Raw genomic sequence first — 23,388 nt, 5'->3', positions numbered from 1 at the left:
TCAGACATTAGCATAATGTTCTGTAGAACATATACGTAACAGTCTGTCGGGGTTTTTTTGTGGTGCAGGTTCAAAGGGTGTGGTGCAAGAGAAGATTATATTTAATTTTCCAGCTAGTCTGTCTTGGTGTAGCAACAGTTGCTGTATTTCCAGGCTAATCCTGCTGCTGTGATACTCTGTTTACAGCAGTGTTGTTGGGATGGTGTGCTTGGGTTTTTCTTTGTATAGTAGGTGAATGGAACTGCAGCTGTAGAGAAACAAGGTTTAGGCTTGGGTTGGCCAGGCTTGTCAGGGAAAGTCTTCCCCTTGACCAGTGGATATCATTGATGCACTTGAACTAAATAAAACCAAAGCAGCTGCTACGACTCTATCCATCCTCTCCTTTTGTCATTTTAGTGCAGAAAGATTTTCCGTACTATCTGCATCTGAGGAGGCAAGGCCTGGCTTACAAAAGCTTAAGCAGGATTAAACTTTGTAGGTGTTTCAGGTGGCCACCAGACTTCACTTTTATTTTGCTGTAATAGACTAGAGATGTAAAATTTCTGGAAATTTTGAAGCCACCCGGGGAGGGGACTGTTTTCCATTTCATTTTTTTCTGGGGGAAATGCAAACTTTGGGGGAAATTGAAATATATGCAATACTTACTGTTCTATCAGACAGAAGATAATTTTACTGCTTTAACAAAATAAAATGCATTATTTATAACAGCTTATTAAATGCCATTATTTTGCATATTTATAGGTCTTAAATGTTATAAATGCCTTCGTTTTCTACAAGCAAAATCTCAAATATACTGAATGCTTAAGATAAAACTACAAGCTGACACACCTTCTGCTACCTTAACACATGTACCTTAGTTCCAGCTAGATGCTGCTTTCTTCCTTCTGTGATTGCTGGTTAGAGAGAGCTCAGTTCTCAATGAAACTTTCACAGTTTTCCTCTGAGGCTTTGTTGCAGGTTCTGCCCCACCTTCTTCTGATCTTTTTTGCCCTGCAGCAACATAGGGCAATACGCTACTTATTACCCAATCTGTGGGTATTGTGTTATAGTGGTTTGAGGGAAAGGTGAAACGGTCTAGCCACAAGGAAAGGGTCAGGTCAAAGGGACAACAGAAGGCAATGAAAGCCGTGCATGCTCCCCTTATGAAGGTTAAATATCTTTCTAGGTGAAAAATGTATGGATTTAAGAGCTGCATATGTCTACAGCATTGCCTACCTTACCTTAAAAGCATATCTCTCATTCTAAAAAAAATATATTTCATAGGAGTTTTCCCCCCAAATTCCCAATTTTTCCATCAGAATTTTTAAGGCCTCAAGGAAAAGGGGAAATAAGGATTTTTTTTTTCTCCCCCGATTTTTTGTTTTTCCCCCAGACCTTCACATCACTACAGAAGACCAACAAAACTACCCCTATGGAACTCTTGTGACTAGCAAAAAAGAGTCAAACATGGTTTTGTTACAGAAGTTTAATACATATAGTCAGTTTCATATAGAGTGCTTCATTGGAAGTATAGGAGGCTCTGGCAATTCCTCTCTGTCTGACTTTAATACAAATACATGTAACCTTAAACAAAAAGGAGTCTTGGGACACCTTAATGGTGTATCGTAGACAGCCAGAAAAGTTATTCAGTACTGCAGACATCGTGTTACCTCTCAGTTGAAGTTCTGAGGGTGATCTTGAGATGGACAAAGAAATCCAGAAGGCAGCCATACAGTGAGGGGAAAAAGTATTTGATCCCCTGCTGAATTTGCCCGTTTGCCCTCTGACGAAGAAATGACCAGTCCATAATTTTAATGGTAGGTTTATTGTAGCTGTGAGAGACAGAATAACAACAGGAAAACCCCCAGAAACCCAGAAGACAAAAGTCAGAAATTGATGTTCATTATAATGAGTGAAATAAGTATTTGATCCCTTTGCAAAAGATGACTTAGTACTTGGTGGCAAAACCCTTGTTGGCAATTACAGAGGTCAGACGTTTCTTGTAGGTGGCTACCAGGTTTGCACACATCTCAGGAGGTATTTTGTCCCACTCCTCTTTGCAGATCCTCTCCAAGTCAGTAAGATTTTGAGGCTGATGTGTAGCTACTCGAACCTTCAGCTCCCTCCACAGATTTTCGATGGGATTAAGGTCTGGAGACTGGCTAGGCCACTCCAGGACCTTAATATGATTCTTCTTGAGCCACTCCTTGTTGCCTTGGCCATGTGTTTTGGGTCATTGTCATGCTGGAATACCCATCCTCGACCCATTTTCAATGCCCTGGCTGAGGGAAGGAGGTGCTCACCCAAGATTTGATGATACATGGTCCCGTCCATCGTCCCTTCGATGCAGTGAAGGTGTCCTGTCCCCTTAGCAGAAAAACACCCCCAAAGCATGTTTGACGGTAGGGATGGTGTTCTTGGGGTCGTAGGCAGCATTCCTCCTCCTCCAAACACAGCGAGTTGAGTTGATGCCAAAGAGCTCAATTTTGGTCTCATCTGACCACAACACTTTCACCCAGTTCTCCTCTGGGTCATTCAGATGTTCATTGGCAAACTGCAGACGGGCCTGTACATGTGCTGTCACGAAGGGGGCTGTTGCAGTGCTTTTGGCTGCAGTCGGTTCTGCTGAAAACATGGTAAACCTATCATAAAACAGTGATTACTTTTGTGTCAGCAAAGCATCCTTTAAGGAGTGGTGGGGGGTGGGGGAATGGCACGGCACCTGAAAGGCAAATCAGCTTTATTGTGGCAGAAGTTTCTGTGGGGCTGGCTTTGTTGGATCCATGAACTAACATCAGTTTTCCAAACTGCTGTGCGAAGAGTTGCAAACTGGGGTGGGGAGGGGTCAAAAAATGATGACTATGTCCAAAAGGCTTGACAAATCCGTAGCCACTTATTAAGGACCGGACTACTGCATGAAATTTAATGCACTCTCTCAACTAGTGGAGAGAAGTGCTTTGAGCCTATGGCAGCTGCTGACCCTTTAAAGAGTAGTGCTGTTTTTCTTCTTCGTTGCTGTCACTTCTGTTCTTGGAGGAGGGAACTGTCAACCCTATGTCACGAGCAACCTTTTCCATAAATTTACCGAGGACAAAGTATGTCCTCCTGCCAGACCTTTAGAGCAGGGTGGTGAATGTCAACACAAAAGGTACAGTACTGACTTTTTTTCTCTCTTTTTCAAATCCATTTCAGCAACTATACCAGATCCTGACAGACTTTGATATTCGATTTTATATGTATGAATTGCTCAAGGTGAGTATCTGAGGCAGTGTATCCAAGGATCACAGATCTTGGTGTTTGATTGTGTTGGGGTAGGGATGTATGCATCAGAGAAAGAGCCAAGCCAGATTGATTTATGGTGTATATAACAATACTGCTTAGCAATATAGACACTGTTATATGAAAACAGAGCAATGAATCACATGTGTGGACTCAGCCCCTCGTTCTGAACAAATTAAGAACAAACCCACACAACAAAACTACATGTACTTCATAGCTTCCAATGTTAAACATTTGTTGGAATCCAAGAGCAGTTAAATCAGTTTGTACTGTGAGGCCCAACTAGCCAATATTTGTAAGGAATGACTCCAGAATGGCTTGCTAACATTCGAAATCTCAGTCCGGAGTAACTCCTACAACAGGTTACACATTAAAGTGCCAGGAAAACATATGATGGTCAAGATCTGCGACACTGCATGACCCTCAAAGGCAAAATCTTTCATCAAATTGGTTGTGTCTGCCAAATTTTATAGTCCATTCCATTGTCTGAAGCTGGATTTAATAAAAAGCTTTCTTTAAATTTACTAGATTTTGACCAGTAATGCTGCTGTTTGAATATGAAAGAATAGAAATGTTCTTGAAAGCAAGCCTGCCATGGAATTTTCTTGGAATTCTATATAGGCCAGTCTGTTAAACAAGAGTGTTCTTAGCAAAACAGCAAGGGGGAAAATGCTGACCCCCCCCACCCAAAAAAAACACTTTTATTCATGATTTTATGGATCTGAGTTGTGTGTATGTGTGTGTAAAGTGCCTTCAAGTCACAGCCAACTTATGGCGACCCCTTTTGGGTTACCCCAAGTTTAAAGCATAGATATCTGTAGAGGCCATTTAATGTTTTAGAGATTTATATCCCCCCCTCTTTTGATCAAGTGATCCTTGAGGCAACTTACAAAAAACATTTTAAAAGTCATATGCAGCAGCCCTGGTTGATGACAGCAGCCAGAGTTCATTCCCATCACATCTGCAGTCCCTGGGCAACTGGTGGATTGTGCAGTGAGATCGCCATGGTGGGAAGGGGGGGGGGCTACTGCTGATCTAGACAATAGCTGTGGCAAAGTTTTGGGTGCAACTTGGACAACCTTCTGTATTGTACCTGAAAACTGAACTTTTAACCAGTCATGTCGTGGCATACCTAACTTTGATCAGAACAGAAATTTGAAACCACTGGAAGCCTAATTGTGAATGATGAAACACCTTGAATGCAGTGGTGGAAACGTGATTATATAAATGAAGGAAGCAAACAAGTTTTGCCATTGACATGTTTCCTGGGCAAGAGCAATGGTGATCTTGGAAGCTCTGTACTTCTTCATCAGTTGACAGTTTCACATGCCTGTTGCCAATTTCAGCCCCGTGTAAAAGTTGAGAAGGCACACGGAGCTCCTAAAACTCAGAAGGCAGCATGAGCAGTGTTTCCCTGGCTTTAAAGCAGATGATTGCTTTTGAGTTGACTGATGCCTTTGATGTGTTAGATTTGGACCTCACAATTCTTTCTTGCAGAAAGATACATGGATTGGATCCCAGATATCTAATCTGGCTTTCCTCTGGTGGAAGGAGACTTTTCCTGATGCAGGATAGACTTCCAAGCATTCTTGTGTTGGGAAACAGGCTGCTTCTGCCAAAGGAAAGTGCCTCTGCTGATGGAATGGGGTCTGAGTGATCTAACCTTGATCCTTGAAGGAGGCTACTTGATCTTGTTTTCAGTAGTCACATAATTTCTTCAGGTGTCGCTTGAGGCCAGTTCTGTTATGTGCCAATAGAATCATCTTGTCTGTACAGAGTAAGACTGCAAGTGGTTGGTCATCAGCCTTAACTAGAAATGTCCTTATTTAGTGAAAAAAATGACATCACTGACATACATTAAAAAAAAATAGAGGTATGAGAATACAGCCCTGAATTGGGTCTGTCAAGCAGCTATTCAAGGACAGATGTGCATGATGCGGAGTTTCTTGGTAGAGAACCTGCATCTGAACAAGATGATTAGGAATATTAGTGGCCCCTGACTATTGCAAAAGGTGTGCTTTACAGTATGTTCAGAAGTGGAAGGCTTTATTATTAACAAAAGAGACAAACAATCTTTGTATCATACAACTGAGTGTATAGCAATGATCCATGATGGATCTGCCCTTACAGAAGTCTGCTTCCTCCAGGGCAGAACGTTCAGAAACCCAATCCTCCAGTTTGGTTTGAGAACATTAGGTATGCAATTTGGCAGCATTATCAAGGATGCTAAGAAGCTGGTGGCAACTGAGACAAGATCAGTTTCCGGTTTTGAATATAGGAACCACTATACTAGTGGACTGCCTTGGTAGAAAATATTCCTGACGCTGGCGAAAGGCATGAAAGATCTCTAGTGCAATTGCCTTTCTGCATGGTTTGACCTGAGGTCTTTCATTGGCCTCCAAGGTTGGGTACTTTCAAGAATCCTTTGTGTTCAGATTGTATGGCTTCTTGTGGAAAGGTCACTATCCCTTGTTACAAGCACTCTGTCTTGGAAAGCTTTACCCAATTTTTGGAGTCCAAAAGCTTAAAGGAGTGCAAGTCAGGGAAGAAATGGAAGTCTGTCTTGCATATTTAGAATTCAAGATGCATGCTCAGTGTTGCTTTTCCGATTGGACCGATTAACTTCTTGGATGACATGTACTTTGTAGAAGGGTGGCATCCTTATTGGTTGCACCCAGGCTGTAGAGAGAAACCGGTACATGGTAACAGTTGGGTTTTGGGGCTTGTTGTTGTGTTGGGCATTAACCTGTATGTCTCTCTGGCAGGCCTTGGATTACTGTCACAGCATGGGGATCATGCACAGAGATGTGAAACCTCACAACGTCATGATAGACCACCAACAGAAAAAGGTACTGCGGCAAGGAGGCATTTGGAGAAAGCATAGTTGGGTTCTTGTTGTAGGCTTGGGTCTGTGACCTCTTCTGCACCCCCAGGTTTATAGGGTTAAGGCTATGCAGGGGAGGGAGAGTTAGATGGCCTTTTTCCCAGCACAGTTCGTGCATGGGCACTGCAGGAACTCATGTTTGCTTGATGTCAGATATGAAGGAGCAGTCATTGTGATGTGTCTGGTCAGAAGACGTGTAGAAACTTTTGCATTCTGTGAACAAAAACATTCAGTCTAAGTCAAGGTTTCCCCCATCTCCTTCACCTTTTTCTCAGTGGCCAACAAGACTTTTAAAATTCCTTTTCATGTTCTCCTGGCCAGATTTCATGCTTTATGAAAGCCAGGCAGTTGCCAAAGGCACACATTACAGCAAGGTTTCACCTCCCTCCTTGCTTTAAAACAGTTGCTTTCCAATAATGTTTCTTGGGGCATTAATGGAGGAGAAAACACCATTTTAAAAAACTTTCTCTACTTTCCATAGTTTGCCTAATATCCTTACACAGAAAGAGCTGTTGAGAACTGGTGTTTGGTGAACCGCAGCCCGCTTGGCTGGTTGGGTTTCCAACTGGGTCAGGAGCCCTCTGTGCGTTAAAGGCTATTGCTAGGAATGACCATGTGAGTTAGGCCAGGAGCCCAGCTATGTTTGCAAGCAACACTTGTGAACTCTGCAGAGGTTTGGGGCGTTTCCCTTGCCGCCACCCCTGTATTTTCAGCCTGGGGACAGGTGTCTTGCATTGTTTGTGGTGCTCCAGCGCGCAATCCTGTTTCCCAGCATTCAGTGAACCTTTTTTAGACAGATGCCTTTTACTTAGCAAATAAGCCAGCTGGGCACTAGGTGATCCGACCGGCATTTACAAGGCACAGCAGGTGAAAGCAGCGGAGCAGCAACCTGGAGTAGTGGTTAAGAGCAACGGGCTCTAATCTGGAGAACCACTTTGATTCTCACTCCTCCACATGAGCTGCGGAGTCTAATTTGATTAACCGGGTTGGTTTCCCCACTCCTTAGCATGAAGCCTGCTGGATGACCTTGGGCTAATCACAGTTCTCTCAGAACTCTCTCAGCTCCACCTGCCTCACAAGGTGTCTGTTGTGGGGAGGGGAAGGTGATTATAAGCTGCTTTGAGACTTCTTAAAGGTGGAGAAAAGTGGGGTATATTTATATCATCAGTGCCCCTTCACTGCTTTGGAAGGAGTGGGGGGAACCTTCTTATTCTGTGTAAGTGCTGTGCATTTGGCCAAAGAGTCCACCAGACCCACTGACCGCCTTGTGTGGTGTATTCATAGTTGCGGCTCATAGACTGGGGCTTGGCAGAATTCTACCATCCAGCTCAGGAATACAACGTCCGCGTGGCCTCGAGGTACTTCAAAGGGCCGGAACTCCTTGTGGACTACCAAGTAAGACTCTTCTGCTGGTTTTCTTGCACCTCAGTCTGGACGCCTGCCTTTGTGCTGGTGGTTGGGTGCCAGGACAGGCCCCAAAAGCTGCGAGGAAAGAGAGAGACAGAACCCTCCCCACATAGGGAAGGGGCAGCAAAAAGTGGCTGGGATCAGTGTTTTTGCCACCATCTGGCAAAATTGGGGGGTAGCTTCCTGACACAAATGAAGAGCAAACAAAGAGATGTTCTTGATGGTTGCATCTCTCCTGCCCCTTAGAATTTCAGCCAGGACAGTTTCTAGAAGTGGTGAAAGCCCTTTGCCTACCCTCGTCATACATGATAGGATAGTACAATAGATTGAACACTCTGCTGATCAATCGGGCCGCCCTAGTACCAGCTTCTGATCCTACCCGAGTCCTTCCTAGTGTCGTTTTATTCCAGCAGTGACGAAGTGTTTTCCCATCAGCTCACCTGGTCTCGGACAAGGCAGCTTCTTTGCCCTTTGCAGGAGGTTGCAATGTGTTTGCAGAGATTCTCCTCTTCTGGACATTTCGTTTAACATATTTGAAGAGGCAACTTGTGGTTGCCAAAGGGACCTTCATCACTGCTATTGTAGGAGTGGGTGTGGGCAGAAAGTGCCAAAATAACCAGATTGGAAAAAAAATCACTGTAAAGCTAGGTCAGTGGGAAGCAATACATCAGGACAGAGATGGCCCTTTTGGCACACCCTTTAAGGTCCAAACTACACAGTAACATTTCTCCACGAGTCTGGTCAGGGTTTTAGTTTCTACTGCACACGCAGCCCCCACAGTGGGGCAAAATAACCCTTCCTGCAGGGCAGTTTTGGATTGGGAAATGGCAGGGGGCTAAAGCCCCTCTCACCCCATGACCCTGATCTATTCCCAACAGCCACCGTGTGACCATTAGAAGATCAGAGTTGAGTTAAGGAAACCCAGAAGCCCAGCTGATGGAGAAATGTTTTGTGTAATTTGGACCTAAATCCATATAAGAGCCCTGTGGCGCAGTGGTAAGCTGCAGTACTTCAGTCCAAGCTCTGCTCATGACCTGAGTTCGATCCCAACGGAAGTTGGTTTCAGGTAGCCGGCTCAAGGTTGACTCAGCTTTCCATCCTTCCAAGGTCGGTCAAATAAGTACCCAGCTTGCTGGGGGTAAAGGGAAGATGACTGGGGAAGGCACTGGCAAACCACCCCATAGACAAAGCCTAGAAAACGTCGGGATGTGACGTCACCTCCATGGGTCAGGAATGACCCGGTGCTTGCTCAGGGGACCTTTACCTTTACCTTAGTAACATCCATTAAAGAAGTGCACCGTCTCTCTTCAGTCTAGTTAGATGAGCAACTCGGGCTCTGCCCATCTATATCGTTGGGTTCCAGCTCGGCAAATGACACACCCTGAACCTGTAGTTTAGGGAAGGAAATAATCACAAGATGGAAGGAACAGTGGGAAAAGCAGAGGTCATGCTGTGGCAGACGATGTGTGAATGACCCTCATCGTGTATTCAGTGGGAGAAGATCCCTGGACTTTTAAGTGAGCAGAGCAGCTTGGGTCGACAGAGGGAGGGAAGCTGTAATTCGTTGCATTGGTGAAAAAGACAGACACCTGTCTCACACCAAGCCTTTATTCTCCTGCCACAGCTAATAGCACCTTCGCAGGGATGATTTCTGCAGAGAAAACATGATGCGGGGAAAGGGTTAACGCACCTTCCCCAGAGCCAATAAATTCTGCACTGCCCCTTCACTGCTTTGGAAGGAGTGGGGGGAATCACACGCATGATCCAGTCATGGATCTTCCACATAACATGTAGTTTGGCCCTGAGAGAAGAGCTGGTAATGTGGAACAGTAAGACTGGGCTAGAACTTATGTGTAAAGTTGAGGTCAGCTGCAGGTGAGATCAGTACTGGCCTCCCTTCCCCCCTCTTTTTAGTCTACAATCAACTTATTGGGAGTGGATAGCTGACCCAGTTTTGAGCTGCTCTGCTTTGGGGTCAGCTACATTTACTGCAGTGGGCACTGTATGCATATGGCGGCCATCTTTTAATAATTAAGGAATGGTTTTATATGTTTTATTGTTATATTATAAAATGTTAATGTTGTTCCCCGCCCTGAGCCCAGCCTGGCTGGGGAGGGTGGGTTAGAAGCATGAAAAACAAACCGACAAACAAATGACACGCTCCTGATCCAAAGCTGCTCCAACATATTCTGGGCTTTCCTTGGAGGCAGCTGGTGGCAGCCAGTATGGACAGGACCAGTTCTGCTCTGTGAGAAGTAGGAGGGAGATCCAGGGAGCCCCGGTTTGCACTAGAAGTTCCTTTCTGGGAATTAAAAAAAAATATTCTTGTATAGCATTCATGGAACCTGGTGCTGTAGCTATTTTTGAAAGTCAAGTTGGGTTTCTGAGGGACTGAAATGTGTGCAGCCAACTAAGTATAAAATGCACCTGTCTTTCACTGCTGATCTTTCCTTCCCCAGATGTACGACTATAGCTTAGACATGTGGAGTTTAGGCTGTATGCTAGCAAGTATGATCTTCCGAAAAGAGCCTTTCTTCCATGGCCAAGACAACTACGACCAGGTGAGAAACGCAACACTAGGGCATCTTGTTGGGCAAGGGGAATGGGTGGCTGTTGACATGGTGTTCCCCTTCCATTCCCATTGTGGAGATGAATCTAGATGGGATTTTGTTAAATATCTTAAGCTTTCGGAGGTGAAAGGAGGTCCCAGTTCATACCTCTTTCTATAAGCCTTTCAATCTAAGGTATTTTCCTTAAAAGCTTAGATGGAATGTGCTCCCAGCATGAACACATGAAGCTGCCTTCTACTGAATCAGACCCTTGGTCCATCCAAGTCAGTATTGTCTATTCAGACCCGCAGCAGCTCTCCAGGGTCTCAGGCAGGGGTCTTTCACATCACCTACTTCCTATTCCCTTTAACTGGAGATGCCGGGGATTGAACCTGGGACCTTCTGCATGCCAAGCCTCAGGCCAGAGAACCAAAGCACTGGCATTCTAGGTCTTTTTTTTTTTCAAACTTGTTTCTATTATTAAACTATAATAAAAATAAGACAGAAATAATAAAAATAGAAAACGTAATACAAACAGAGCAATACAGAATAATAACATACAAAAACCAAATATTAGTAACCTAACTGAATTTGCTGCAAGGTGTACTTTTGACCTGAACAATTAGAATTACTTTCATACATTCATTTACTCTAGTCTACCTTAACATAGCTTAAGACCAGTCCCTATGTGTTTTTAGTTTTATATTTCTATATATATACACACACACACACACACACACACATATATATATATATATATATATATATATATATTTCTATGTACACACACACACACACACCTTAAATATTCATATTGATAACTTCTAAATATTTTTAGCTAATTTATTGTTCAAATATTGTTCTTGTTCAAAATATTCTAAGCATTATATAGAACATAGATTTAATTAGTCACATAATTATAATTATATAGATGTTAGATGCTAACCAGCATAATTAGGAGATAATCAAATTGATTGAATCATTTTGATTATCTCCTAATTATGCTGGTTAGCATCTAACATCTATATAAAACATAACATTATTCTTGATTTTGTTCTTATTTACACTGAGATTTTGATGTAGAAAATCATATCCTCTCAATACGCATACACTTCACACCAGGTTTTGAGAAATATATATAGAATATAATTTCCATTTGTCTTGAATATAATTTCCATCTGTCTTGAAATTCTTTGCTTGGCCTGTTCGCATAGTTCGTCAGTTTCACCATCACCGCATATTCTGCTAACTTGTCCTTCCAAAGCGGATGCCGGAAAAGTACAATGCGCAGAGCAGCCTTTAAAATAAAGTCCTACTTTGAGAGTGGACAGACATGAAGCTCCAGGGTATGGTTGTGTGGACTTACCAATAGAATTCTTGTAATTGCATTTAAGCTTCTGGCTCTCATGGTTCTTTGCCAGCACTCGGGTGTGGCAGAAGTGGAGGGGGCAGTAGAGAAAACCCTTTTTCTGGACTCTCACTAAGAGAACCTCCCATCTGTGCCGTGCAGTGGCTTCTCTTTAGGATTTATGCAGCTGTATCAGTGTGGCTGTGGGCCCAGCAGAGGGGATGAGCCTCCCTTGGAAGCAAGCGGACACGAGCTCTCCTCTGGCTTTGTCGTGTGGGCAAGCTTACCGCTTCCAGAGTGCACCGAACCCTAGCTTCAGTGTCCATATGTATTAGCGGCTATTGAATCTTAAGTGGATTCCTTACAAGTGGATGAACCACTTGAAGTTGCATTAAATGACCGGGTGAGGAGTATAACATGAAAATAACTAGAAATATATTTTAAAATATATTAGATATCTTAATGAAAATTATTCCTGTTAGCAGTTTAAAAGAGAAATCTGAATTAACAAAAGGAAAAAAAAGGATGCCTGATTTGAAGTAGAACAGCAAGGCATATTCTGCCCAAGATTACCCAGAACCAAGGCAGAACATAGTTACTGATTCCAGCGTCGAGCTGTGTTTTAACCTGGAGAGTTGAGTCGCAGGAGTGACTTGCCTCAATCGCTCGGTAGATAAGCCCCATGACCGTAGCGTATTACAGATTAAACCACGGTAACTGACCCAAATAAAAAGAAATTGGGTTGGGGAATCACCGCTCGACAGCTGTCTCTGCCTGAAAAGTGGGAGAGGCTAGCATTAATTTTGAGTCAGTGACCCTGATTTCCGGCCTCCTTGTGGATTTCCATCTGGTCCTTCAGTGGGCATTGTCCAAAGGTCACTTCCGTGCGCAGCTGCTAAAAGCAGGCAAGTGAAAAAGATGGGCTGATGTGACATTTCCCATTGAATGGTAGTGGCTTGCCTGTCCAGCAAGGGGATGCTGAGCTCATTTCTTTCCTCTGATCTCCCCATCCATGGTTTTTTAAGTCAAGCCAAGCTTGCAGTCACCCAGCAGAGCTATTCTAGATGCCCTGAAATGTCTGCCAGAAGCACAGGTGGGGGCTGAGTCCGTGCTGTCCTGCCCCTTTTTATTGCAGGTGTGAGAATTTCTAAGGTGTGCTTAGAAAATTTCTTTTCCTGGCAATCACAGCAGGTCCAGGAAAAGGGTGTCCTTTGCCCAGCATCCGCTCATCACCCTTGAACTGGGAGCATTTGAGCCAGCCAGCCAAAATGGTTTAGAGAGGTCAACTCCAAAGTAGTAGGTGCGTGCATGTGTTCCTTTAGCTGGTTATTCACTTCTCTTTATTTATTACAGCTGGTTCGCATTGCGAAGGTGCTGGGTACAGATGAATTATATGGTTATCTGAAGAAGTACCACATAGAACTGGACCCACACTTCAATGACATCTTGGGACAGTAAGTTGTTGGGGTTTGTTTTTAGGGAGGGGGCAGAGAGTGGTACGGCTAGTGTGATGTTTGGGCGTCTCCCTTTCACTGGCAGATGCTGCTTTCCTTCCTTTCTATAGCCTGTGCATTTCCAAGCCCTGAACGCTGTTGTGTGAGCTTTTGGTTCTGTGTTTACTCTCTTGTACCATTGTGTGGCATTCTCCCTTTGGGAATATAAAAGGTAACAGTTAGTCAAGTGCCTCTCCAAGCAGAGAGAAAAAGAAAAACATGACTTCTATTAGATGAGCAAAGCTGGGGATGGATTCGAAGGTGTTGCACTACTAGGTCTCCAACTTTGTTCATGGGAGAACCATCAATTTTTTCTTTTTCTCTCTGTCTGGCAAGGGACCTGTTTATCTGAATCAGGGCTGACTAACTGCTGCTTCTTATAGTCACAAAGAGCGAATGCTGCTTCCCCCCCCCCTTCTTTGGCCCAGCAGTCATTGGTGGAACTTGAAACCTCTCTTTGCACCATCTAATCCAATTTAGCTTGTAGCACGTCCCATCTTCCATTTTAGGGCTACAACTGCAGACTTGGATCGTTGCCATTGTGCCTGGAGGCAACATCTCCCCCCCTCCTTTTTTTAACCGAATGTCCAGCTTATTGAAGCATTCTAGAGCATTTGAAAGCTTGCATGGTAGGTTGTGATCTTTTGGCTGGTTCTGATAAAAGGTACTAGGTGACTTTTGGTTTTGGACCAGGGTGTCTGGACCAAAGTGGCTCTTTGCGTCTCTTGTATACTGACATGCCTGTCTCCAGTTCTGATGAAACTGGGGATGAGCAGATTCCTTCAGTTCCTCTGTGGTGGTGTTCTACAATATTACTTTAGATCTTCTCCAGTTGTCTTCCAGCGTCAAACTTTGGGCAACTAGATAACAGATTTCACACAGCAACAAAATTCCTTGGAGATTTACAAATCTGTTTTCAATTTTAAACTGCTTCCTTGAAAGGAAAAAAAGTACTTTTTAAAACTCTTTTTTCACAGGAACGCAACAGAACGTTGGTAGTATGTAACCTGAAAAAGAAACTTCTTCAAAGCCAAATACCTTGAGTGTCAAAAAACTTTTTTTTAATTTGTTTATAATATTGGCACATAGTTTTGAAGCGGTTTATATATAAGTTGTTTGTACATACTTTCTGAAGAATTCCAAATTCTGACATGATGGTGTCTTCTTCAGTATGGATTTCCAGTAATGTGGAACCCTAAAATGTGGGAGACAATTCAGCACAGGGTTTTTTTTTAAGCATCCCTAGTTGTGATATTCTTGGGATGGTGGTGCAGTCGTAAAGCCTGGACTAGGAAAGCAGTTGATTCCTCCAAATATTTATTAGAGAACTAATTAGAAAACAGAATTTTATGGAGCTTTTGGCTTGTGCTTGTAATAGTACATTAAAAGCCCAAGCCCCAGGCCTATAAAATGTGGTTGTCTAAACAGTTTTCTTATAAAATTAAACGCACAACAGTTTAAACAAAGATATATGAAAACTGTATTGTGTTCATGTAACTTTGTTTGAATTGAGTTGTGTAACTGATTTTCCAATACATACAGATCTTTACATAAATAAATGACAAATAATTTTTGTAAAGAGAAGCAGCGACTCTCTGTAGCTCTCTTGACCCCCCCCCCCCAAAAAAAAAAAATCACATAATTTGCTTCTTTAACCCATGGGAATGTCTGCATTTTTAGAACCTTGAAAAAACTTGCAGAATTTTCTAAAATAAATGTAAATCTTTAACTTTTGGGTCAGCAATGCTGATTCTATGACCTTAGGCAGTTCATGAGAGGGAGGGCATCTTGGCCATCTTCTGGGCATGGAGTAGGGATCACTGGGTGCGTGTGGGGGAGGTAGTTGTGAAATTCCTGTATTGGGCAGGGGGTTGGACTAGATGACCCTGGTGGCCCCTTCCAACTCTATGATTCTAAGTGATCCAGATCTGCCTCAGCTAGGAGTATGTTTGAAATATGATGGGTCTCTTTCCTGGTTTCCACCATTGCGTCTCTTTCCCCTGGGGGTAGTTTCAGCACAACAGATTGACTTCCCCACTTTGTTTGCAGGCATTCACGAAAACGTTGGGAGAACTTCATCCACAGTGAGAACAGACACCTGGTCAGCCCTGAAGTCTTGGACCTTCTGGACAAACTCCTGCGATATGACCATCAACAGAGGCTGACTGCCAAAGAAGCTATGGAGCACCCCTATTTCTGTAAGCCTTCTGTGGGAGCACCATCACGGGTGGGGGTGGGGGACCATTCCGTTAGGCACTTGTTTATACTTGCTATATAGTCAAGTTATGAGCTATCCCAGTTTACTACCATTTCCCAAGTATTTTGACCTTTTGAGGAAGGAACAGTCTGGGTGTAAGAAGGTCAGGAATAATTTTGCACATGATCTCCAGAACTCATGGGAATAACAAACAAACAAACCTGATGTAGATTTTTGTGAAAATCTTTTAAAATCAAATCTGAAGATTCTGACTAGAGGTCCAGGAAGAATGCGCGCGCGCTCTCTGCCTCTCTCTCTGCCTCTCTCTGTCTCTCTCCCCCTCTCCATACACACACACAACTAGCGATGGCACTTCAGAGCTTCATAAACAAAACGGTCAGGTTTCTCTCCATCCTCTTTCCCTCCAGTGGGGCATGTGGAGAGTGGAGTCATGCAGCTCTACATGACTAGACTTTGTTTCGGTTGGGTGAGAGATAGTGGTAAATTCACAAGTGTCATCAGGCCAGAAATTATCAGTAGTTGCTCCACTGAGGTTAGTAAGAACTGTTTCTGCTTGGGATTTCTCCAAGGCTGCTCCTGTTATGGAACGGGGGCTCCATCAGGATGTGAGCAAGGCCCAAACTTTGCAGGTATTTCAGAGGGTCTGCAAAGAGCTTCTCTGTCATGCTTTTGATGGTTCATGAATGGAGGTTATTGTCTGATTTGTTTTACCTATTTTTCTGTTGAACTGAGATTTTAGCTGGTTTTAATTGATGGAAGTCACTCTGTGTCCCATTGATTGGGAGAAAAGCAGGATGTAAAAATCTCAAACGTATCAAAAGTGTCGTTGTTCTTGTGGAGGGATGGTAAAGTGATATCAAGTAGGTGTATGTGGAGTTGACTTTTCTGACCAGATCATTGTCATATTATCGAGAACAGGAACCCCAGCCCATATCTACAGGGTCCAGAGTTGACCCAGATTTTGATGGGCCGGTTTAAGCTGTTGGTTGTTTTGATCATATTTGCAACATTTGTCGCCCGCCTTTCTTGCTGAGACTCAAGGCAGATTACAAAATACAGAAATCTGTCCAAATGTACAGTGAAGATTTCCAGTAAGTGCAGTAGGGCTAGGATTACAGAATTAGAATGCACAAAGAGATAGTCTAAGGCAAGAAAAACTGTCCAAGGCAGGGGTGTCAAACATAAGGCCCACAGGCCAGGTCTGGCTCCTTGAGACCTCTTAACCGGCCCGTGAGCCAGCCGAAGCAGCCACACACCCCCACTCTTGATCTGGGCTGGCGAGGCATGGACTGGCGAGGCCAAGTGGCATTTATGTCATATCCGGCCCTCATAACAATTGAGTTTGACACATCTAGACTAAGGCATGTCATATCATTGGGAATATGGTTACAGTAGAGATTTTCTCTTTTCCCTGAGATTTGGTTCACACATGCCTGTTGCTCCAGTGATATCCCGTCACCTGATGCCTCAGCTAAATGTTCAGTCTGCCAAGAGGGACACATTTCTCAGAAGTGCATGACAAAGCACTGGTGAACGCCACTTTAAACCAGGATTACACCAGTGCTGCACTGAGTTTCCCTGAAAAAAATGTCAGGTGTGGCAGAGCTCCTGGGGGAGTAGAGGAAGATGACACACTTAGCCGTGCTGGGGTTCACTTAAGGCTGGAAGAAGCTTTCTGGGTTCTTTGGGTTACTCTCAGAAAAACCTCTGGCCTCTCCGAAAGGTCGAACCACAGGTGCTGGCCTGTGAATCTCAGTAACCTCTTCTCCTCTCCTGCAGATCCGGTTGTGAAGGAGCAGGCCCAGCCCAGCTCCGACAGTTCTGTGCTCTCCAGTGGCCTAACAGCTGCACGATGAAGTTTGGGAAACGACGGGTAATTCCAGAGGTTTACAAATACACACCCTTCAGTCCCCCAGGGAAGGGGTGAACCAAACCCATGAGTTCAGCAGAAGCCTCGTCTTGAAGGGGGGTTAGGGCTTCGCCTCCATCTCTCTCCAGCACTTATGGCTACCCTAAGTTTCTCCTTGTGTTACCAAAGCCCTGGCACCAGACAGTGAGCAAGACCTGTGTGGATACAAGGGTGTGTGCCACACCAGTGGGCTCTGGGTTGATTCTGCAGTTTCCTTCTCCTCTCCTAACTGGCCATTTTTTTCTGTTTTTCCGTCAGGCAAATTTTTGATTGCCCCCCCCCCACTGGAATGTAGCATGCACCCCGTTGAAACAAGCCCTTGTGTCATTAGGCATAAGCAAAAGCAAGCCCTACAAGTGGTGGGTGTCACTCCCGTTTCCTCCGGGTCTCAATTTTTTTGTTTTCCCCCCCAGTTTTAAACAGCACATCTTGGAAATGGTTTGGGTCAATCGAGCTGGTATTGTTCAAAACTCATTTAGAACAGACCTCAGTTGGGGAGAATCCTCATTCTCCCCTTCTTTGTAAGGAAGGACCTGCTTCAGCAGGAGAAAAGCTAAAGGAGCTTCCTGTAGTTCTTGCGCGGCAAGATGTATTAGCTAGAAAAGCCAGTGTTGTTAATTCCCAGTGATGTGCAAATGCAGGATTGCTTCGATTCCAGCAGCTTCATGGTGTGTGGAGGCGTAAAGAGGCCATGCGGGCAAGGAGGCCAGCACGAAACTTTGGAAGCCAGAAGCAGAGGGGACTGTTCAGGTGTGCAGCTCCTGTACCCAGGGTTTAGATTCCTGTAGCGTTTTTTTACATGCCAGTCCAGTGTTGGAGCTGTTCCTTTGGGGAAGGGATATGTGAGATGCTGCTTATTGTTTTTTCCATTTGGGTCTCTTTCTGAGCCCCATAGTTATTTTTTTGGAGGGTGGGGATTATCTCATGCGATTCTGGTGACCTCAGACTTAAATCCACAGGTTTTTGTCACCATGCCTAAATGCAGATTCCTCCCCTCCTTTCTATTACATTGTTAAATATTTAATTTAAGTAATAAGGTTAGACTGTCTTTATTTGAAACATCTGTTTACATTCCACGTCCCAAGAACAAGAAGCTAGCACTGATATCAGGTCAGATCCATTTGTACAATTCACTGGAACCAATAAATCTCTCTAAATACAAACTTGTCTTGTCCTCAGTCTAGTCTCTGGGAAGGGAAGGAAAGGAACTGTGCAGGGGTGCTTAGGAGGTGAACCCGCTTGGAACCCTCCACCTTAAACCTAAATGGTTAGCAAAGGCATTGAGTAGTGTATTAGCTGTGGAAATGGGAGACAAGAGTGCGAAGTGGTTGACGGCCGATGTTGGTGCTCTCTGCTCCAGCCCAGTGTGCTAAACGGAGGCCAGTGAGACTTGGTCTTGGAGTTATAAGAGCCCCAAAGTCCCCCAAGACTTACGGCTAGGATGGCTGTAACTTAAATACTACTCATCTGCCTCCTGTGTGCTGGTGCGTAGGGTGCACTTCTAATCTTTTCTATTCTGAATATTTGGATGGTGGTTCTCAAACCAAGTTTATGCTGAGCTGCTTGCTTTAGTTTGCAGTATCTTGTTGATGGGGGCCTAACTGTTTCCTCTAGGTGAGTCGCTGTTTTCTTAGGATGCATTTGTTGCAGCAAGTATTGCAGCGATGCACTCACTCTCTGCAGAGCTTCTTTTCACTAGACCCCTGCAAGAAGGTTCTGGTAGCCATAGGGTGGGGTTTCCCTGATAGGTTCTAGTCACTCTCCTCTAATCATAGCTTATTCTTAATCCATTCACCTTCTGCCATCACCCTCTGCCATCACCTTGGAAGCAATAACAATCTGTTGCAATTCCTGATGTATTTATAAAACAGTGCCTTCAGGCTAAGTAGTATAAATATGCACAGATATCTTCTTTATTCGTGGTGCCAAACAGAGCTTTTGTTCTGGAACCCTGTTTCCTGTGCACAGGATACTGTGCTCCAGTGCAGGAGGCCTAAAAGCATGCCCGCGTTATGTTAACTTCTCTTTTTCTCTCTGCTGCATATAATCTTAATGGGCTTCATGGTTTGGAAAGCCCATGATTTTTGTGTTCCCCAATGTTTGGCTTCTCCTGGAGAAGGAAAGCATTGCTCAGAATGCCCGTCAGGGAAGGAAAGGCAGTCTTGTTTGCACAATGGAAGTTGCTCGCATAGGGGCTGAAAGAGGCTGTGTCTAACAGTCCTCAAAGTATCCTCATTAATCAGTGAAATGTAGAACAGGTTTTATGAAGTGGCTGGATTATTCACACACCCAGTAGTCCGTAGTTCCAAAGAGATTGTTCTGAGCATCAGTGTGTGTTGTTTACATAGGTATATTTTTGCACGGTTAAACTAAACCTACTCACCAACACCTGGCATGGGAATTGTGTGAGAGAGGGGGCATACTTGAAAAGTTGGGCTACTGTTTCAGTTTCAAGCATAATTCATGGCATTTCTTCCTGCTGTGATCTCACACATACACATCCCGGGAGAGAGATCTTCAGGGGCTCTGCATCCCCCATATGTGTTTTCCACCCCTTTTAGATACACATGCCACCCCAATGTGCATCACAATACATAGGTAGCCAATTGCCACTGGTCACTGTGGCCAGTGGCAATTGCCAATCCAGGCCACTGAGGTGGAGAGAAGTTACTGGCAGAGCACAAGAGGAGGACACTGGAGTCCAGGCCTAGCTTTGTGCCCATGGTACCTCCTGTCCAGTAGTGCCTCACACACTCCAAGATTATGCCTCCACAAGAGGCACTGCGAACAGGGCGGTGTGTACCATATGCCTAAAAATAGTTACAGTTCTGTGCTAAGAACAGCAAGATTGTGAGTCCTGTGTAAGTTATACACACTTGTATATTTTGGCTTTGGCAGTCATGAGAAGGACTCTGCATCTCCCTGAAGCCTCGCCCCTCTCTGGCTTCTGTGACTTTAGCACACGTTACCCAAAAAAAGCCTATCCTGATTCCATAACACCAATGCCACTCTTGGCAGGTGTGTCCTACAGCAAGTCCTCTAAAGACTTCCCCAAAACACACAAGCGCACTTTAGGTGTGGGACAGTTGTCATAACAGTTCTTTCCTGCATGCTGACCTGAGCAAGGCTGCTAATGATAGGACGTCATTTGGAAGTCATTGATTCATAAGGTCGCCCATAAGTTGGACGTGTCCTGGCGGCACATAACACACATGTGCTGTCCATGGAAAAATGATGCTGAAATGACCGATGTTCCTTTTATTTATTGTCAAGAGAACTGACACACCATGCCCGAGAGTCAGTGAGGGGCAAGTCCTGTCTTTGCGCAGGGCCCCTAGTGCCATAGTGTATTAGCAGATTCTGAGGTGTTACCTTCTGTCCAGTCTTTGAATTCCATCAAATAAAGGGTGATGCACAGGCTACTGGGTGAATTTGCTTCTTTAAAACGGAAATTCTAGTATAAGCATAATTCTAGTAAGCGTCATTCTAGAATAAGCATATAAGCAATCTCTTAAGATATTATTGGGTTCCTCTCCAACTCTGTTAATCCTGCCTTCTACGTCAGGCGTTAACCTTTTCCTGCCTATAGTCCTGGACAATTATCAGAAAGAACCCTCAGGGAAAGTCTAGCTTTCCTAGAAAGGGCCTAGAGGAGATATTTTATTGCTCAAACTTGGATCCTGCACTCCATGCGGAGAAGCAGGAGTGTAGAGGGGCAATTAAAAATGTGATTTGGGATGAGAACAGTTTGAGCTTCTCACTCCAAGCTCTTGCCTTATTTGCTGAGCTTACTCAGTCCCATCACAACTTTGGCCAGCTCCAACAGAGACGTTGCCACTTTCTTCGCAGAAAGGAAGCCCTGGCAGAAAGGTTGGCGCTGTGCTGTTGGGGCCTCTTTGGGGAAAGGGCAGGGGTTGGACCAGCAGGCACTAGGTGATGCATGCACGTACGTTCGCCTCTGTGCCCTTGTTCGTGTGACTAACCGTTCTGGCTACACAATGCTGTCCGTCCCAGCTTTGTGTTTGATGTTCGCTTCCCGTTTTTCCCTAGGTCTGTCTGATGCTGTTCCTCCCAATTTTCCATAACCAGAACAAAATCAAACGCCTTATCCGCTTGTGTACAGAGATGGTGGTGTGCAGCTTCCAGAAGTCATCCCAGTGGCAGGTTATGGGAACAGGGACTGCGGTGGTGGCAGCTGACGGCACCCAACAGCATACAAAAACACAAAACTTTGTGTCTTTGACTTCCTGTTGACTTCCTCCTGACCAAGAAAGCATGGGCGTTGTGAAGGGTATGCAGAACTGTGGCTGGCTCGTGTGGCTTCCCTCCGACCTCGGTGCCCTTCCCCTAAACCCGGCCCACCTTCTGATAAAATGGCTCCTGTCTGACAGGCTGAGAGAGGGGGGAAGCTCTGTGGCATGATGGACAGTTCTATAACAAAAAAATTATTATATATTGTTGAATAAAAGTTTTAAAAGTTAAAAGTATGGAGAGTATTATGGATGGAAGAAACTGTGCCCTGAGGATTGCTTCTCTGGAACCTGCCTGGGTATGTAATCAGCTGTTTTGTTTCTTTTGGGCTAGGCTAAGGAATCTCTCTGTAGAGAGAGCTGGGTTTTTTTAAAAACAGTTTTTATTGAGTTTTCAGGTAAGCATAATCACTGTAAAAAAGATGCATATGAAATCATTGGTTGTAGTCAAACATGTTTTAGAGCCAAGACTTTCCACTGTGTAGAATCCCCTCCCCACTCTGGGCCCGGTAAGCCCTTGGCAGCAGGATAGTGCAACTCCAGTATCATAAGGGGAAGAAACAAAAGAAAATGAGCGAGAGTGAAGGAGGCAATTCCAGCATCCCTTGTAGTAATTTCCCCGCAACAGATGGTTCCTTATTTTTGTGCAGCTTTTGTTTGGGGAAATGCACAGGGGTAGTCTAGCATTCTGAAGTGTAAGGATGTGTCACTGGCCACAAGATTAGGTTAATTCATGCCATCGTATTCCCTATTACTATGTATGGGTGTGAAAGCTGGACAATGGAGAAAGCTGACAGGAAGAAAGTAGACTCCTTTGAAATGTGGTGTTGGAGGAGAGTGTTACGGATACGGTGGACTGCCAAAAAACCAAATCAGTGGGTTATAGATCAAATGAAGCCTGAACTGACCCTAGAAGCTAAAATGACTAAACTGAGGCTATCGTATTTTGGTCACATTATGAGAAGGCAAGAGTCCCTAGAAAAGACAGTCATGCTAGGAAAAGTTGAGGGCAGCAGGAAAAGAGGAAGTCCCAACAAGAGATGGATTGACTCAATAAAGGAAGTCACAGCCCTCAATTTGCAAGACCTGAGCAAGACTGTCAAAGATAGGACATTTTGGAGGACATTGATTCACAGGGTCGCCATGGGTCGGAAGCGACTTGATGGCACTTAACACACACAGTCTAGCATGGGGTCTACTGGAGTGCCAAGTTGCTTTTGAGTTTTTGGATTTCTACCAAATGCTGGCCTGCATGTTCTGGGTATTCTGACCAAGTAGCTGCAGTGGGCAGGCATCAGTCTGGAGCTAGTGAGGAAATTTCTACTTCTGTTCAGTTTCTTGCCTCCCTCCCTCCCTCTTACATTAGGGGACACTCCGCTTTGTTCTCCTTGCCCTACTTGGAAATGAAGTGCTGTAATGGCCAAGTTAGTATCTCCAAGAGAGAAGAATTAAACTGCACTCTGCTCGTGTCTGGGCAAAGCAATGCAGCTATGCTGCATTCACACCCACTGCCGCATGACTGTTAAGTCATCTCTGTCTTCAGCTGTGTCTCTCTGGAAGCCCAGAAAAGCCCTGGACAGTGATGTTGGCTGCAGAATCTCAGATTTCCCTCTTTTGGCTTTAGCCCTTCTTGTTTTGGTGCAGTTTGAGAAGCTGGAGTCACTGGCTAAAGCTTCCAGTGGTGATGACATAAGCCTTCAGCAAAAGTCTTAATATCTAACAGGCGCAGCCAGCAAGCCCCCACTTGGGCCCCCTCAAGTTGGCTCTGCAAAGGGTCTGGCCCTTCCCACTGGTTGGCACAGGCAAAATGAATTGTGCGGAATTAAGAGAAATGGTTCAAATAGGCTTAATGGACCCTGAGACACATTTTGTGATGGTAGTATAAATGTGCATCCTGAGAATCTGAGAGAAGGGAGATGTCTCTGGCACGCAGCCCAATGGACCTCAGGTCTGCTCCTATGTTTCAGAAGCCTTAACTTCACTAGCTCTTCCCCATGTCAGGTAAATTGCAATGACACGCAGTCACTCAAACTGAATAACCTCTGTTGGGCTTAGTATAATCCATCCCTTCG

The 23,388-nt window shown here is 44.5% G+C and overlaps 1 protein-coding gene across 1 annotated transcript in view; it reads left to right on the top strand.

The window, feature by feature from the left end:
• Positions 1-21,550, top strand: part of CSNK2A2 (casein kinase 2 alpha 2) — a 37,633-nt gene extending 16,083 nt beyond the window's left edge. The window contains exons 5-12 of the mRNA XM_056862618.1: positions 3,172-3,231; positions 6,024-6,107; positions 7,427-7,537; positions 10,009-10,110; positions 12,800-12,900; positions 14,989-15,137; positions 16,937-17,030; positions 21,117-21,550. Coding sequence (XP_056718596.1) covers positions 3,172-3,231; positions 6,024-6,107; positions 7,427-7,537; positions 10,009-10,110; positions 12,800-12,900; positions 14,989-15,137; positions 16,937-17,013 — 684 coding nt within the window. The 3' untranslated portion in view covers positions 17,014-17,030; positions 21,117-21,550. The remainder of the gene's footprint in view (positions 1-3,171; positions 3,232-6,023; positions 6,108-7,426; positions 7,538-10,008; positions 10,111-12,799; positions 12,901-14,988; positions 15,138-16,936; positions 17,031-21,116) is intronic.
• The last annotated feature ends 1,838 nt before the right edge of the window (positions 21,551-23,388 follow it).

This window comes from Euleptes europaea, chromosome 17, assembly GCF_029931775.1.
Source record: "Euleptes europaea isolate rEulEur1 chromosome 17, rEulEur1.hap1, whole genome shotgun sequence".
Taxonomy (NCBI): domain Eukaryota; kingdom Metazoa; phylum Chordata; class Lepidosauria; order Squamata; family Sphaerodactylidae; genus Euleptes; species Euleptes europaea.
Note: the sequence above shows the minus strand (reverse complement) of the source record. Positions and strands in the feature narration are given on the sequence as shown.